Raw genomic sequence first — 18,751 nt, 5'->3', positions numbered from 1 at the left:
ATATTGTTAACATATACTAACACACGCTCAAACTGATTTTGCAAAGTGAGAGATGACGTCAGGGCAAGATATTGTTTTGACCCAAGGACAACATTTTTCTAAATAAAACCGAAACCCACCCCAACCCTAACCATAACTAAACCCTAAAATCAGAGGGACTTGATAAGTGAAAAACAATGGTCTAGAAACAGCTAAACCTGGTTGTAAGCTTAAACTTAAACTGTAAACTTATTTCTGAAATCTGATTGCTTGATTGAAATGTTGGCCCAGGGTCAACATAATGTTGCCCTGAGGACATCAACCACTTGGCAAAATCAGCAGATCCACTAAGCCACACTTACATACCAAAGGAAATTAAAAATCCTGAATCGGATTATAGGTGCTCTTTAACACTAAACAAGAAAATATGAATTTTGTTTATCATGCGTACAAAACACATCTATATTGCAATGAGTTTCAATATTTTATTTATTCCTAAAAATGCTGAATACATTATTATTTGTTTAGCAATGCCTTGTCTAAATGATATGTCTTATATCTGATAAGCACATAACCAGAGTTTAGAATGCATTAGATTCTGTAATAACATAATAATTTTGGCTAAAGTTGGTCATTGTATAACACACAGTTTAATGTGAAATAGGCAGCACTAAGGGGCTTTCATCTTCTCAATCACAGTCATTGGACCTCGCTTATACCTGTGTGAGGCCACATTAGAAGCAGGTTTACACTGGCAGTTATAAAATATCTATAGAAACCAAACTGAAACTGGTTTATGAAAACAGAAACTAGCACATTCACATGATTTAATGTAAGAAAGCATCTGCTAATAACGTCAATGTAAATATACAACAGTTTGAAAAAAGGCAGTTGTACTGAACAGTTACAGAAATGTAAACAAAGAAGAAATCAGTTGAACAGTCGTTAGTATTTACACAGGTAATCAGGCAAGAACAAGACAGCATTCAGTGTTTGAAAGTTATCTACCGGTCCGCATGTTATCCTAATGGCTAGCACGTTTCAGATGACTGTCTCTGTGTGATAAGTGGAGTAAGTGAGTGTTTGCTGCTGGGTGAAGACTGTGGGTGGTATTGTTGGTGGTGGTGAAGGAGTAGATGCTGATGAGGTGGATGAACGGCTAGCCCAACGTGAGGGCAAACGTCTCTTTGCAGGACATGCAGGTCGTGAAAAGCTCTTCTTGATAGTCACAGAGGAGCCTTTGCCTTGCTGTTGAGACAAATATTTTTGTATGAAATCTCACTGGATTTAAAATATTCCTGTCTACAGCACCTTACCCTACAATTACCTCTGTTTCACATACAGATCTCTCTCTCACCACATAATAAATAAACAAGGTGATATACTATTTGAATAATATCAGACTCCATACAAAAAAAGATCTTAATTGCCCCAATCGTGGTCTAAAATATGACCTGATCATTTCTTTCTGAGATTCACCCTCCTTTTACTAAGGTAAATGGCTGTCCAGCCCTCACAGAGCTGTTTCTTTCTCCACATGTTCTCCATTTCTGACTCTCACTAAAAATAAAGGAACTGATTAAATCTCTCTGAAGCCTTTCTGATTCATCTGACAATCATTTCCAGCTATTTTGTTGTGTAACCTACAAAGGCAGTCTGTGCAGAGGACTACTTTTGCTAAGACTTCTAGCCATGGTACATGTTTCTGTAATTACACCACATACCTTTGCCTCCTATAAAAACTGTTTGTTGAGGTACTCTGAAGGGCTAGACATGAAGGATGTCCATTAAACTTGGTGCCACTCATTTTTTATTTTCATTTGATGCTTTGAAAAAAGGCCTCAACTTCTACCAGAAGCAGCTTTTGAGCTCCTTGCTGTGAGCAATCCATCAATTGTTTTCTGTCAGAATTTAACACTTTTTTACTGTAAGTGTTTTACTGTTATTGTGCTGTTTATATGGTTTGGAAAGAGATTTAAAAATATATTTCCAGACAAAAGATAGGGCTATCAGTTATTATTCAGTGGCCTTAACAATTAACCGTTTTTTGTTAGGGACGTCTTCTAGTAGAAGCATACAACTTGAACAGATTGTAAAATGTAAGTGATTTGTTTTAAGTGTTGTTTTAATTTCTATGTTTGCAAGTTTAATAAAAGCAATAAGGCACTTATGGCTAGCTATAGTGTGAATATGCCCAACGTGTCTAACAAAGCTCCTTAACCTTGATCGTATTCACAGTATAGCAGGATCTAGCATAAGCTTATTGCTCAAAAGCATTTAAATAAGCAACACAGTTTTTCTCCTTTGAGGAACTTCACCACACACTGCAACACAGTAGAATCTATACTTGCACCTCAAACACTTCTCCGCCTGAATAATTTAGCAGGTTTTTAAATGTGGTTAGCGCAGGTAAACGTGTGTGTTTTTGTGGTTTAAATGACGTTTGCCCATGTGTCGGAGTGTGTGCAGCACTAACCTGCACTTTTATATGTGTTTCTTTGTGAGCTAAGACCTGGTGGTGCTGTGTGTGTGTTAGTCTCTGACTGGATCTGGGATCGTGTCGGATATCAAGCAATTTCAAGAGATCCATGAGGTCTTCCTTCTTTCCTGGACTTGGCCGTGACTGCTGTTGGTCCTGGGATCTATCCAGATCCTCGTAACTTTTTAGGATCCTCTCAACAGCTCCATAGTTGGACCTAGATTCCAGTGGGCGGGGATAGGCAGCAAGCGTAGAAGGTTTCCATGGATTGTCTTCTAAAATCCGAGACCTGGTATCCTGCTTTGCCTGTTTGAGCGGTTTTGATTTTGGGTCCACTTGATGTTGGTCTGTACCAACATCCAAAATGTTGCTAAAACTCTCTATATGGATCATCTTCTGTGCTGGAGTTACACTCAGTTCAAAGCTTTTTTCTCCAACACTTGTCGCTGTGGTGTGTTCAGTCCATAAAGGCTTAAGTTCCTTTCCTTGCTTGGTCAGGGGTATAAAGGCAGTCTTTAGAGAAGGCGAATCTTTGCCTGTATCATCTGATAAGGCTAGGGGTAATTCCTTAACACTGACATCCTGCTGCAAAGATGAAGACTTAGAAACAAAGTCACTTTCGAACTTTGATGGTTTTTGGAAGCTCATCTCTAAGAATTCATCTTTTGGGCACTGCACCGTAACATCTGAGACCATACCATCTTTCATTTTGTCCTCAATACACCTTGATGAACTGTTGGTTAAAGTGTCCTTTGTTTTGAAGACTGGTAAACCTGGAGCACAAGCAAGTCCACATTCATTGGATGCATTCAAAGAATTGTCTTTATCACACCGAAGACCCATGCCTGCTTGAAAGAGCTTACGATTGAATTCTGCTGTTTTCTCCTCAAGTCTTTCATTTCTGTAATGAGCTGTTGAAACACTGTCCAGTGATGTCAGAGAGTCTGCAGGCATGTGATCCAGATTCATTGGACAAGATGAACCCTTGAGATAACTTTTGTCCTCTTGGTCCAACTGATTCAGACTGCACTCTGTAGCTGCAGTTGGAACATCAATATTGGAGAGACATCTCTTAACAGGTACATATTTTGACGATTTGATGCTGCCAAATCTACTGCCATCAGAGGACCAGTGGCTCTGGCAGCAACTGATATTGCATTTGAAATCAACAGGCACATTTTCATCAGAGTCCATAAGAACTTTCCCCTCATTCTCTTGAAGCATTGCTTCAAATTTTCGTACAATTGCTGGACTGTTGTACTTTCTGGCTTGAAATGCTCCCAGTCTTTCACAATCTCTAACCAAAAGGGGCTCTGTACTGCTGGACTCTACCTCTGCTACAGAAGGACTGCTCAGGTACCATGATGTACTGCGAGCTGGGATAGGTGGAGCACACTGATCTTGAATCGTCAATGGCTTGGCATCACTTTGGCTTTGTGTTCCCTCCTGTTTAAAACCTTCCCAGTTCATCCAGTAATGCTCATCAAGGGATTTAAGCTCTTTACTCAGGTTTTTCAAGTGTAAGACGGTGTCCTCCATTTCCAAATTGTCCTTTACCTTTTCAACCACATCAGCTTCTTCTGGAAAATACATTGACTCGGAACAGCTTCTGATATGGAAAACCAAACAAAACGTGATCATTATGAATACATTCACAATGTGTGCAGCACCTGTGAGCAACAAGGTTTACCTCTTAATATCAGGCAACTTCCTCATCTCATCTTGGTAGCTGCACAGCTCCTCACTCACACGGGCAATTTCTTTAAGGGCCTACAACAGGAAAAGTACAAATAAAAGGCAATTTTAAAAGTAAATCTTTATGCTCAGTCCACAATACAGTATATAATCTACATCATCTCTAGCTCTGTTCCAAAATCTCTGTTAACCGATGTCTGCCTAATGCTGTGTGCACACCATCAGCGACTAGGAGCAGCTTTCGGGACATGAGCGACAGTATCACTTTTTAATCTAGATTCTTTTTAGTCCTTTTTTATATTAAATATATTTAAAATTTCTCATTCACTATCTTGAATCTTTACTGAGATGTTCAAAATGCTCTCTGGAATTGCCATTTAAACAAAAGATACATACAGTGTCTGTTTCAGAAAAAGGTATCTGCAGAATTTTGCTGCCTTCCTTGTGAAAACATCTATGCCATTTAAGTATGCAGCTGACAATTTTATAATAGAGCTTATTTGGTTAAGTAATGTTTTAAGAGAGTTAACATGAATTCAGAGCAATAAAGTAATGGAGTGATAACCAATATTTTATGCCACAAGTAAATTGCAAACAACAAAGCCTCACCGCATTAAGGGCAGTACTGTTCTTCCTTTTTCCACTTCCACAGTTTATTTCCATGCTCTGAAATCCTTGAAAAGGGTTAAGAAGTGAGTCTTGTCCAGTGAAGCAGGACTTTTCCCTCTTTTTGATTTTCAAACAGCTTTCCAGAATTTCTTCCAGCTCTGCAGTGTCGATTGCCTCTTCTTTACCAAGCTCATATTTCTCAGCATCTTGAGGATTTAGCTCGATTTGATCGCTGTTGATCTGGTTACTGGATCCACAGGGGTTGCCATGGGGTTGAATTAGAGAGTTGTTGCTTTGGAGGGTTAGAACATCAGAATAGTCATTGCTCTGGGCATCACTGGATAAAGTGCTGGCCGAACACGAACTGTTTTGTGGATCAGTGATTGGTTTCAGAGGATCTGCTTTACGTTGTGCCTTCACATCATCATACAACTGGAAGAAACAAAAGCAATGTGAAATGTGTAGATTGCCAATTTAGACCTATTTTGCCAGACTTCTTCCCCCACTACAAGATCAGCAATGCTCTATGCACTACCTTTCACAAGCCAACAGCACACAACACAAATTCATGGTTTAGTCTAGAGCTGAGGGGATCTTAGGATCTGCTTTGGTAAGATTTAGGTAGAAGTAGAAAAAGGTTTACTTTATTACCTCTTCCTTGCTTCAGTAAATTGAATGTTGGAAGTCACCACTAAGCTAGACTTTCTTTGGCAGTAACTTCAAATTCCTAGAGGTATTGGTTTATATAACTTGACTTAGTTGCTTCCAATTTTAGGTGTTACCATTAACCATCAAGGCCTACTGCCAGAGTTTTTATTTACCATGGAAGCAAACAGTAGCACTGTGGAAATTGGCTCATTTGAAACGAGATTGAACTGAGATTTGGGGTGAGGCACACATCTGCAGACTCACCTCCTCGATCTTCCTCTGCATGTCCATGAGCTGGTTCTCCCACTCCTTCCTCTCCGAATCAAAGCGTTCCAGGAGCTCAGATTTCTCCCTCATCCAGCCCCTCTCGCTGTTCTCCAGCCTGCAGCGAAGGTCCATGGCTGCACTATGGGTGTCGGCCAGCAGCCTCTTCTGTTCTTCTCTTTCCCGTTTCAGTGTATCCCCTTGGCTTGGACTCTTAACAGCCTCCGCTATCAGGCTACATCCCCTGACTTCCAGCTGTAGTGAAAAGAGAGGAAGAGATTTGCTGACAGCAGAAAGAGGAAATGGCTGAAGAGGAAGACATGAAGAGTTTAAGTTAAGAAGGATATCTAGGATCCTGTAGTTAAACCTGTCCTCACTGAAACTGGATTCTCTGGATGTCCAGACTGAGCCTACTAACACAAAGAGCACGACTAGCACTGAGAGTCTGTGTATGTAATAGAGAGGACACGTTGGTATGCTGACCCCCCAATGATCCTGGCGAGGGCTCACCAGACAGCAAACACTAAAACCATATTTGTCACTGGACTAGATGGAGCTCCACAGCTGACAGATGCTATTGATGTCACTGTGACCCATGAGTTACTACCCATTATTGTACTCCTGTTATTTTAATTTGATATATTTTTATAAAGTTTCTAAGCAGTTAAAGATGTCACTAATAGACAAAGTGTCATTAAATCCCTTAAAACCAAATTATGTTTTAGGTTTTGACCAGACTAGGGTAAACCTGCTTAATCCGCCATCTCTGTTACACCATGTACAAAGCTAAAATTAGTTGAATTTTATTTATGTTTCTCTTAGCAACACGGTTTGTATACACAGTGCACCCCTAAACTATGACAATGTGCTGGCGCACGTCATTAAACACATTCATTCTTCAGTGTGCACTAGCAGCCTGAGTTTTACAGGCAGTATTATAACACCGCAGTATTTATCTATTCCATGTAACCAGAGCAGTAGTCTGCTGCGATAGTTTTAAGACTGAGACAGAAACACCGCTGTTGCTGTGCGACTACGAAGGCTCTGTATCTGGGTAACAATGTCACAGAAACAGCCCTCTATTAATAGACAGCAAGACCAATCCTTTAGCATCTCACATTCCTAAGGGTGGGGCCGTGTAGTAACTCATCTCTGTTTTAAAGATCAAAAAATATGCTTAGAAAAATGCTGGCAAATTCCACGCTGTGAATGCCTAGTGGTAAACCCAAGAAATCCATTGGGATGCAAGTATGTACTGTGGTAGGATGTGGCCTGCGAACAAAACAACTTTTTACAGTTCGGTTCGACCCCTCCCTGAATACTGTTTCAGTACCAACCAATACTTGGCTGGATTCAGGCATTTGACTTTCTCAATTCAAACAAGTGCACAAGAGTTTTTTATGTAAAGTTATCAGCAGAAGATCATAAAATGCAGTACAGGACGTAATTATTTGATTTTGTTGTTAATCGTTTGTATCTGTTTAGTTTGGATTGGTCCAAGCCAGTCCTATAATAGCCTTGTGTCTAAATACCTCCTCAGGCATAGCACCGCATTAGTCAACATCACACAAGCTCCACTTTCTCTCTCATGTACAATGTTGAGTGTAAAACATTAATTCACTTAGACTTTAAAGTATAACCACAACCCAGAGAAAATATCATGCTCATTTACAATAAACATAGGATGATCTGGTCTGTGTCTTTTAAACAATGTCACACTGTAAAAAAAATTCTGTAGAAATGACAGTATTAATGAGTATTACTGACAACTAGCTGCCAGTAACTTACTGTAGATTTGACATTTATGTTATTTACTGACAACAGTTTGTTCAAAGTTAAAAGTAACATAAAAAAATATCTTCTACAGTAAGTTACTGGCAAATAGCTGCATAATTACAATTTTTTACAGTGCAGAAGGAAGATACTTTTATAAGACATGGACAAAGCATTTAACATTAAAGAAGACATATCATGAAATGTTTAAGTGTTATAATTGGGTTCCCAGTGCTTCTATCAAGCTCGAAAATGTGAAAAAGAAACAATCCAGTAACTTAGTTTTGGTAAACCATTCTCTGCAGTTTGCAAGAATGTAAAAAAATAGGTAATTGAAATTTGGCTCCCCTTGTGATGTCAAAAGGGGATAATACCGCACATTAATCTGCACTATCCAACCACGGTATTGCTATTTAGTGCAGAGATCAGCTTATTTGCATTTAAAAGGACAACCCCAAAAACTTTTTGCAAACACCTATACAAAGTGGCAATTTTGCATGCTATAATAAATTATCTATATGATATTTGATTATGACAATTCTGATTAATGGAAATCCAAACTTATACATGATCTGTATAAATATTCCATAAAAAGCTTGTTTGTAATGCTTGCCCAAATAGCTGCTATATTAACATAATACATGTGCTCTTTTTTTAAATTTTTGTGTTTTTTGTTAAATAAGACTTAAGAAATTTCTGCGCTTTGCTCAGTAGCTTCCAAATAAGAATTTCAAGACGTTGTAGCTTTAAATCCATGTTTATTAGTTGTGTGTTCACATATATGCTAGTGAACTCCTAGAAGCTGAAAATGTCATGTTTTCCATTAAACTGGCAAAAAGCCAAAGAACATCATTTACATATAGGGGTCACATGGGTTCACATCACAGTAACTAAAGGTTTAAAAATGCATGGTTGTTTTCCACAGCAGTGGTTTTGTATGTTGGTTTTAAAATTTAAAAAGTTTTTGTGAATTCTGCTACTCGATTAGTTTCTTACCCAGACTCTAAAATGTTTTGTATGTTATCTATTTGTGCTGTTTTATTAATAGTTGTGTCTGCTACTCATTCCATAAAAGATATTGCTCTCAAACCAGAGTCAATAAGCGTTAGATTCCCAGTGTTAATTGAAGGTTAACTTGTGTTTAATGACCCGTTTTCCCTAGGCAACTGAGAAACGGTTTTTTTCTTTGGTATGTCCAAAAGGCACTCCAGAAACACAAATGTCAGCTAAAGACAGATATATAAGAGCAGTTGTACCTGAGTTATGCGCTTTTTCAGCTCTGCGCGTTCCAGTTGCCAGGCGCAGCGATCCTTTATGTACTGCAGCTCCAGCTCGCCCCGTTTACTTTCCTCGCGCTTCACCCCTGACTGGACCTCCTCTAAAACACACTTCAGATCCAACAATATCCTTCTGTTCTCCCCACCCTGTAAACAAACAGCAGAAGAGAAACGGTCATGCCATCTTAGTACGCATGTGACTCGTTTGCTGAATTGCGCACAGATGTCTCGTGCATCTTTTTGTACTTGTAAATCAGCAAACTGCCTCAAAAGCGTTTCCTTTTCCATCCTCCACGCGTCTCTCTCCTGATCGTAGCGCCTTTTCAGTTCATCAAATCTCCTTTTAACGCGCGTGTGCTGACTATGTAGCTCTTGTTGAGCGAGTTGTCCGCAGGTTGCGTCGGATGCGTCAGCGGGTCCAGGTGGGAACTGCTCCAGAAGGTTGCTCGGGAAAGATCGGACCCGGGGACTCTGAACCTTCCTGCCTCCCCCTTCTGAACGCGAGCACTGGACAAACTCCCACCCTTTCGCCTTGCTCACATTCCCGCTTGATCCATTTCCAAACGCACTCCACATATTTCAGTCTCTACTATACACGAATAACAGGCTTTTTTGAAATCGATTTGTAGTCGGAGTCTGCATATAAGAGAGACTAGTTATTATCCGAAGCCAGCCATTTCTGGCGTCTCCTCCGCAGCCCGGGCTGCGCTCCTGGAGCTGGACGCATTAGTTCTGTCCATGTCAATAAAGGACGACAAGGTCAACCTGTCATTTTTGGAGGTGCCGACCTCAATATTGAAGACAAATGAAAGTTTTTATCCTCCGTAGAAATCCTGTATTTTTGGTGATAAATTATAAGTCTACATGCTTTTTCTCTAATAAAACGCACAAGTGAACTGCATGTTGACGCGAGCACTCTCCGCTTCAAACTGAAAATGACACCGATCGACTCAAGAGCCTAAAATACTCTGCGCTCACTAATGCAAGAGTTCAAATGTATTTTTACCTCTGTAGCTATGTTGTATATTGGACGCCACTCATCTAGCGTCCTTATGCGCTATAAAATCACACTGTAGGTTAAAGCAATAACGCAAGAAAGGCCGTGCGTTTTTAACTGGAAGATTTTACCTCGCAACAGCTTTTAATCGTGGAAAAAACATCTTAGCGTTTAAGGTTAAGGTTGCCTAGCAACGCGGAGACGCGCGTGAACGTATGTGGGATCACAGCTGTGTGCATCGTCAATATTTTTCGACAGGTACATTTAAAATGTGTTTAATGTGGTCTAAAGTATATAAATTACATAATTGAACTTGTAAAATAACTATCATAACACCAGTCTAACTCCTTTTAAATCAGTTCAATAGCTCAGTGTATCGGTTTGAAAATACGTAATAAATATAAGTGGATTACTGCCTTTGTGTCCATGTAACGGCGTGCCTTTCACTCCCCAAATGATTTAAAATGCGATAAATGTGATGCGCCATACCTTAAAAATGCTGTCTTTCCGATAAAAGACCCTGGTACGGCAATAATAAGTAAACAAAGGGAGAAAGAAAAAGCAGGACGAATCTCAGAGTGAAAATCCCCAGAATAACTTATTTCGCAAGATTGCACAGCTTTCCCACAGCTGCTTACAACAGCACACATGACGCGCGCCAACATCTATAGCCCCTCCCCAAATCCTCATACCAAAATATTCTCTGTAGAATAACCACCTTAGTCAGTGAAAAATGGCTTATTTAATAGGCAACATGTAACACAAACATTGTCATAAAGTAAGAAAGTTTACCACTTCTCTTCTGGTTATATAATAAAGATGAGAACAGGACTAGTTGTCACACTTTACTGTAGTTTATATTAGATACATGTACATTACAGCCTTAATTGGATCAAATAATTAATTCCATGCATACTACTCCTAGAAATTCATACTAGCCTACCTCGTTTTCATGATATAAGGATTAATCTGTAAAGGTCTGATAAAGAACCATTTAACAATAAAAATGACATACAACAAAATACATTGACATTGTGGAAAAATATTATTTTAAATATCTAAATGGAATATGTTGTAAATAAAAGATCTTACCAAATGAAATGGCAGTGCAAACAGTCAGGATCTGCCATCATCTTTGTTTATGAGTGGATGCCTGTGTTTGGAGTGACTGTTGTCTGTGCCTGAAATGTTGATTGCTTCCTGTACCTTGCATAACCTTAATGACATGCCCAAAATCAATATGATAAATTAAGAAAACAGAAAAAATGACAAAGCAGTCAAAATTATAGAAACAAACATAATAGTAAAAAGCTAAATAAAATGGGGCCTAAAATAAAAATAGGTCTAAAGGACGAAGAAAAGTGTGAAAAGAAAGACTAGTTTAAAAATAGTGGCATATGATAAAGATGAGAATAAAACAAGAATGAGAATAAGCAAAATAATGGGCTGAAACATCTGGGTTGATGAAAAAATGAAAGAAGAGAGAGAGAGAGAGAGAGAGAGTAAAAGTGAGAATAAGCAGCCGGAAATAGTTCTCTCAAAAATGATTTTTATCTACCTTTAAATCATTCTGAATATAAATATATTCTAAAGTTTCTTTACCTACATATATTTATTGTCCTATATCCTCTGCTGTTATGTTTTATTTTTTTTTGGGAAGAAGAGGGATTTGAAAAATCTTCACATTGCCCTTTCTCAGATAATGACTGTGTCTGTTAGACTCCAAAAACTGCTTGTGTACTTTATTCGCAAAAAACGCCTCATTAATTTATCGCATAGACTTTTGGATTATTGCATAAAATAAGCTCCATGTGTAATAAATGTTAAAGACAACAAAAGTTTACAACACTTCCATGGTTTGTCCAACAAGTTAATCTTCACAGATGAACACAAATTTAATGAATTTTGAAGTGTAAATGCGTTTACTAGGAATATAATAACCAAATTTTGAATTCAGAATTCATAAAAGTTGTGTTCATCTGTGAAGATTAACTTGTTGGACAAACCATGGAAGTGTTGTAAACTTTTGTTGTCTTTAACATTTATTACACATGGAGCTTATTTTATTTGTTGTAAACTTTTGTTAAACACAGAGCTTATTTTTTTGTGATAATCCAAAAGTCTATGGGAAAAATAAATGGGCTTTTTTGCAAGGGAACCAGTGTCCGGCTAACTTTCGGGTTAGCCTACAAAAATATGTCACTGTAAAAAATAAAAAGTTGACTTAACTTAAATTTTTAAGGCAACTTGCTGCACAGCTTTTTGAGTTTACTTAACTCTTGGATGATGTAGTTCACCTAACTCAATTTACTGATAAATGTCAACTTAAACCAACAAGTTGAACCAACTTAAACTGATTAGGCAATAAGCAAATTTCTATGTTTACTCAAGTAGTGACTAAGTTGGGCAAAGAGTAATTTAGTATATCCAAATTCAACTAACCTACATATTTTGGACTATGGAAGTGTACACAGAAAGGTCTCATAAACAAAGTTTTTGTCTGACTTAGTCCTTTCTTGAGTCAGAGACAATTTTGGTGTGAGGCAACAATGATGCGTGATAACCCATGGTGCTGCCCTCTACACTGAGAACACACACTTCTCAATCATGGTAACAATGAACAAACATCATTCTTTCAAAATTACTCTAAATACAACATATAACTACATTAACAACATAAATAAATCCAGCAAACATTAAAAAAGTCATCTTTTTAAGTAAATATTAACCAAAGAAGTTAACATTTCACAATGCATGCTGGGAACCATTCAGATCATTGTTTTTTTATTGCTTGTTCAGATTACTCAGTTTGGGAAGTTGGGTGAATGAATTGGACAAAAACTTATATTTCCAAGTCCAGCCAACAAAATAATATTTGTTAGCTGAATGATTATCCTTTTTTCATTTAATGAACACAAAATAATGAATTTACGCCCTTCAACAAAAAAAAAAACTTTGTTCAAGTAACTTAATTTTCTTTGTTGAAAGAACAATTTGAAGTTGGATTTTTACAGTGTAATATAGATGACTACTAATGGTGCTTTCTTTTTTGGAGTTTGACAGTGATGGTCATGATGAACTTAAACAAAGCTTTTTGAAAATTCTTCTCCTTTTCTGTTCCATTGAAAAAAATAATTAGGTAAAACGTTTTAGAAAAATATGAGGATAAGTAAATAAGTGACTGTAGTTTCCTTTTAGGTCAGCTATTACTTTAAAGTCCTCAAGGGGTGGGTGAGTAAGTGTCATGTTTTTTTGTACTTACTGACAGTGGCTCTTCAGTTTCTCTGTCCTCTGGTCTTGGTACTTCCAGACGGTCGATAAAATTCTGCAGCTCCTTCCTGAAAGCTTTCATTTGGGCATTGATGCGGTAGAGGAGCTCGTGTTCTCGTATTCGACCGCCCTCATCGTCATCATCCATTCTTCCAAACAGCTCTCCGTTTGTCACGTAAACACGTGCCTCGGCAATGATGGTGCTGGTGTCGGCGATCAGTCTATCGACGGTCCTGCACAGCCGTTCTGCCTCTATGCGGATGTCAATCATCTGTTGACGGTCCTTGAAACTCCTAGATAAAAAACGTCCCTCTGGGGTGTAGAGGGAGCGTGTCGGAGTGAGGCACCGGATGTTCCTCACCTCATCTGAGTCACTTTCTCCACCGATGGGACCCTCGCGTTTGCGATGCGGTGGGAGTCGAGAGCAGTCGTCGTCACTTTCTCTGCGGCCACAGTCGCTCTCCGCGTCACTGTCTCTCGGGCTGGCACGGATGCCGAAGTGAGAAGCCAGATCGTAACGTTGCATATTGGACAGCAGCACACGGTTCTCATACTGCAGTTGCATGACCTTCCCGCTCAACTCGTTGATCTGCAGTCTGGCGGCTTTGAGCTCCTCCTGAAGGGCCTCGACCTTTGCGCTGTCGACCGCCCCGCTGTTGTATCGTGAGCCCTCGTGTTGCCCCGCTTTGTATTTGAGCTTGTTGAGCTCGCTGGTCATTTTAACATTCTGCTCTTCCACGTCGGCCAAATTCCGACGGAGAAGCTCAGCCTCGTCCTCCACCAACTGTAGCTGTTGACGCAGTTCAGAGAGCGCTTCGCTCTGCTCTCTGGACGAGGGGTCCGCCGAGCCGCCCGCCAGCTCCTCCCCACGCAGGTCATCCAGCTCGGCCTTTAGCCCACGGTTCTCTACCTCCAGTTCAACGATTTTACGACCTAAAATGTTGGCCTCCTCTTCCACCAGCCGCAGACGGAGCTTTAGTTCAGATTCTCGGGTGGTGGGGGGACCTCCTGCCTCACCTTTGGGGAGTGGACTGTCCACATCACCGTAAAAAGAGCGATACTTCTGGAGCTCCTGGTCCAGGCGGTCTTTCTCTTTGTCTATCTTGGCCATTTTCTTTCGCATTAAGATAGCCTCCTCTTTGATGAAGGCCAACTGGCATTTCAGATCTTCATTCTCCTCCTGCATAAGAAAACATGTCATGTCCTTCTTAAGGTAGCATTAAGATATCTGACAAGTTTATGAATTTGGTGCAAACCAGGGGCATAGGAACAATCTGAAAAATTATTTAATGTTTGCCCAAACGATTTGCTGAGAGGGGCCACAATAAAATTACCAAAAAACTTCTGCTTAGTCATTTTGTGGGCAACCAATACTGTGATAAAATTTTAGACTGAGGAGGGGTAAGGTGTTATGCCATTGGTGCAAAGTACATTTATTTGACCTCTATTGGTGTTTGAGGAGTCCTCTTCTCTGATTTCTGCACATCTTTTCCCGTTCTTCGTTTTAGTGATAGCTGAAAATGTAAATCAAAACACATTGAGCGTAAACTTGTGATGCAATTTGATCATTTATGCAAAATCTGTACTGGAGTGCAATACCTCCAAAAGCATGTCTGTGTGATTTTTCGTTGTCTCACCTCTTTGGTCTTCTCCAGCTCATTTTGTAAAGCCTGCTTGGTGACTTGCACTTCAATCAGCTGTTGCCTCAGTCTTTCATTCTCCTCGTCTGTTTTAGTTCGTTTCTCCTCCACGTTCTCCAGTTCATTGTGCAATCTCACTGACACGTCCTTGGCCACCTGGCAGAGGAAGTTAACATTTTAAGGATCCGGTTGCCTTGTTACTGTCCATATTTGTTGTAGTTTTGTGGTTGGGTAATTTATTTTAGAATTTCATTGATCTTTCGAAAATTTGCAACTGTGACATTCAGACTAATCTAATGATGAGATGAGGAGCATCAACGTTTGATTTCAATCACTGACATGATCCAAATCCATACGAGAGCACTTATCAAAACAAAGCTACAAAAATGACCAGTTAAGGGTCAATGAGATGGATTCATGTCTGACCTGTGCATCGGCATAATGTGCAAGGTGTGCTACAGACATCAAAGTTATCTGATAATTTCACTCTACCTTTAAATCTTGCTCCAGGCTCCTCAGCAGATCTCCATCAATTTCACCTGTCTCTGCATATCTCAAACGCTTCCTCTCTGCCTTGCGCAGTCGATACTGAAGGATTCGGCAGTTTTTATGTGCTCTCTCAAGTTCACGTCGCATATCTTGCAGCTGACATGCGTCCTCTTCGTAGAACGTGTCCCTCATTTCATCCATCTCTGCTCGCACTTCGTCAATTTCATGCTATCAAGTTGCAAACATATAATTGCATCACAATAAGCAAAGATATGCATAGCAGTCATAAAAGAGTATAGGTCTATATGACAAAAAAGGAATAGATAAAATCCATGTGCCAAGTTCAGCACAGAAATAATAATTTTGTATTCATGTTGCTTTGAAAAACATTTTTTTATTTAAAAACTGTATGTTTACACCATTTGATATAGCCTAGAGTCATTTACAAAACCATATGTTCGGTAAAATGTGATTTTTGTTACATATTAAATGCATATGAGTCTACACACTTACCTGTAATTATTATTGTCTTGTGTTCTTGTAGCTCAATTGGATTGTTGTGTTAGGAGAGCAAAGGTTGTGGGTTCGAATCCCAGAGAACACGCATACTGTATACCTTTAATGCACCTTAAGACCCTTTTGATAAAATCCATGATGTCAAATGAGTACATTTTTATAATGTTTTTTGAGAGACACACTGAGGGTCTTACTCTCAGGGTACTGAGGGTGTAAAAATGCTCTTAATGATATTACATGCTTTTCTTTATGATAAAATATAGTTATAGTTAAAACTGCTTAAATATTTCTTGATTCTTTTATTTGAAATCCTATTTGTTAATGCAATCAAATATGATGCTAAGCTAGCTTTAGTTTATTAGAGGCTCTTTTAATCTCATGATGGTATTATTTTGAGTTTAGCACAAAAAAGCTAATTTTTTTTTTTAATGTATTTTACCGTACTGTAGCAATATGTTTATAGAAACTTACCTTGAGATACTCATTATCTTCCTCTAATTTCTCGATTTCCTCCTGCAGTTGGAGGTTTTCTTGAGCTACGGCCTCCGCCTGTCGTCTGGCGTCCTCGGGCGGCACCTGATGCTCCGTCACCTGGGAGCTCGACGCTTTCGTTTGCATGCCGCTTTCTTTCTTCAAGCTTTTGTTCATGTGAAACTGGATGAGTTCGGACTGCAAGCACCCCTCTCTCCAGAAGCCCGGGCCGCATCCCACTGCGCTCTTGGTTTGCTTGCCTCCGTCGGCTTTACCGCTCTCTCGTTTAGCCTGAGAGGACTTCGTAGAGCTCGGCTGATCGGAGACCACCCGAGCAGCATCCTCGTCTGCGCCGTACGGTTCTTCAGACGAGCTGCTGCGCTCCTCGATGCTTTTGCTCTTGTCTGCCCTCTTCAGTGTCGGGCTTTCAGCACCGCTGCCGTGGACAGCTGCCGCGCCTTTGCTCTGTTTGTCTTTGCCGGGGTTTACCGTGACGGGAGAACTACCGCGACTGCTTTTACCGCTCGACTTTGAAGCGGCAGATTTGCTTTTGGAGCTCGTCTTTGACGGCGAGTCTTTGAATCTCGCTGGCGACGAGGCTCGCTGCTGTTTCATGCTGCTGTTATCAACAGAGTTCATTGTGTCATCTCCTCAGAAGTGCACAGTCCGTTTTCATTCTCCTGCCTATGTGAGAAAGGATTTAAGTAGTTTTTTATTTCCTTTTTCGTATTAAGTTTTACGTTTTGCTTCTGTTATAATATATAGCCTATAGGGAGCTGACTTTGTCATGAAACAGAAGCAGGTTAATTTCTTTGGGAACCCACGGTTATTAGATTGGTTGCCCGTACTTAATGTTCTGAAGAAAAAAAACTTGCATGTTCAGTTATAGCTAGTTTTTAATGACTAGTTTGGATATAGAAACCTGGTACCATATTATGGATTTTACTCGACCCTACTCGTGCGCATAATTAATGCATAATAGGCGTGACTGTTTTGATATAAAACTATTTTTATTTATTTTTCCTTTTGCAATATTTTTTTGTGTCTGCTGAATAAAAACCATCATTGAACATTACCAGATACATGGTCACATTTTAATAAGCACTACAGTTTGTTATATTAAGCAATATCGTTTGTCTTAATTCACAGGATTGTTGACTGATGTTGTCATCCAATTATCTTGGACTCAGCTGGTCGCATGCGTTATTATTCTGCACGTAAACCGTTTAGTAATGAAAATCTCCGACGTGCATGATAATAAAATACCAAGACAGAGATGTTTTCTCAGATCTACGTCATTTTAATATAGGGGTGTTGTAAAATTCATGCGTTATTTTCCATTGTCTATAAAGCGTCTAGGCCGGAGCGCTTTCCAGTGATGAGTCGTGGGCGTAAAACGATAAACAAAATAACAAAGAAATTAACTGTTTGCCGTGCGGTTCTGATTGAAATGCATACGAATAACATCATACAATTTAGTGGCTTTGTGAAAGGACCACTGTAGCCCACCACAACACCAAAGATCATAAATTATCCATTTTAATTTACTGTTAAGATTCATATATTCTAAATCAGGTTTCCACTCAAAATGCGGAAGACTAAACAAAGACGATTTATTTTATAGTGAGGTGAGGCTATTCCTATAACCTCTCCAAGGTGACTAAGCCTTGTGCAAACCTTTTATTGTACCCAGCCGAGCAATGCACGAAAAGATAACACACATAAACATCTCCCAAACACAACAAGTGAACACAAGTCCTACCTTTTAACATCTCATCTTTACTCCGGCACAAATGGTGAAGGCAAAGAACGATGACAATGTACAGCCTCCTAAAACCACCATTAAAAATCTGATCGGTGTTCACGCGATGACGTCACAGCCGGGCGGGGCATCTAACATTACAGAAACTATAAGTAGTCTATACAGTCAGTAGGCCTATGTCTATCTTTGAAAATTGAATAATTATTCAATAATTGTGGTACTTTATTCAAGGTGTTTAGAATGTAAAGAAAGTCTTCTTGATTATATTATAACATTGTTTTTTTGTGCATTTTACTTGTCACACTGGTTCCGTTATTTCTAATTGATTTTCTTTATCAGACAAAATACAATGAACTTGTTGATGCGTGATTTAAATTTGGCTTTAATTTTATTCACACTTACACATATTATTTACACCAAACAACTATACAGTAAATGCCTCTCAAAGCATCTCAGCAAACGCACAACAACACCCTGGCAAGTTTTGATTAGACAAATATCATTCACATCATTCTTATAATCCTGAAATGTACAAATCCTATTGTGTTTTCCTTATTGTATTGTACATATTTCAATTTTTTAGTTCTAAATCTTTAATTTGTGACGTCAGCACTGTCTGAGGGTCAAAATGAGGCTCTCTCTCTGCTGTAACACAGTCACGTGATGAATACAGTTTTGCTCCACCCAGGTGCAGCCTCCAGTAACACAGCATCTGGATTACATCACAAGCAGAGACTGGCGTTATGCCTTTCTGTCTCAGTTATGACTCATCTTTTACATTTATCCATGATGTGCATGCAGTCAGCATACGCGCCATATCATTTCATGTCAAATATAAGACTGTCATGGTGTTGTGATAGTGATGCTGGTGAAGATGATGGG

The 18,751-nt window shown here is 39.3% G+C and overlaps 2 protein-coding genes across 3 annotated transcripts; both read right to left on the bottom strand.

Moving 5' to 3' along the window:
• Positions 1-450: 450 nt before the first annotated feature.
• mtcl3a (MTCL family member 3a) lies at positions 451-10,176 on the bottom strand. Its single transcript, XM_065246384.2, has 7 exons — positions 8,971-10,176; positions 8,704-8,871; positions 5,675-5,929; positions 4,763-5,194; positions 4,149-4,228; positions 2,456-4,067; positions 451-1,227 (listed from the first exon to the last, which is right to left on the bottom strand). Exons 1-7 carry the CDS (start codon positions 9,298-9,300, stop codon positions 1,021-1,023), a joined length of 3,084 nt encoding a protein of 1,027 aa, XP_065102456.1. The 5' UTR covers positions 9,301-10,176; the 3' UTR covers positions 451-1,020.
• On the bottom strand, positions 8,734-17,985 carry LOC135728241 (microtubule cross-linking factor 3). 2 transcript variants are annotated; one of them, XM_065246385.2, is made up of 8 exons: positions 17,870-17,985; positions 16,108-16,791; positions 15,124-15,348; positions 14,629-14,787; positions 14,434-14,505; positions 12,984-14,171; positions 10,814-11,176; positions 8,734-8,871 (listed from the first exon to the last, which is right to left on the bottom strand). In XM_065246385.2, exons 2-7 carry the CDS (start codon positions 16,744-16,746, stop codon positions 11,066-11,068), a joined length of 2,394 nt encoding a protein of 797 aa, XP_065102457.1. In that variant the 5' UTR covers positions 16,747-16,791; positions 17,870-17,985; the 3' UTR covers positions 8,734-8,871; positions 10,814-11,065. The 2 variants fall into 2 exon arrangements, with proteins under 2 accessions (XP_065102457.1, XP_065102458.1); XM_065246386.2 differs by having other exon boundaries at positions 16,108-16,963; positions 17,870-17,960.
• Between the last annotated feature and the right edge of the window lie 766 nt (positions 17,986-18,751).

This window comes from Paramisgurnus dabryanus, chromosome 13 (assembly GCF_030506205.2).
Source record: "Paramisgurnus dabryanus chromosome 13, PD_genome_1.1, whole genome shotgun sequence".
NCBI classification, from domain to species: Eukaryota; Metazoa; Chordata; class Actinopteri; order Cypriniformes; family Cobitidae; genus Paramisgurnus; species Paramisgurnus dabryanus.
The sequence above is the reverse complement of the archived record's forward strand: the minus strand, read 5'-3'. Positions and strand labels throughout refer to the sequence as shown.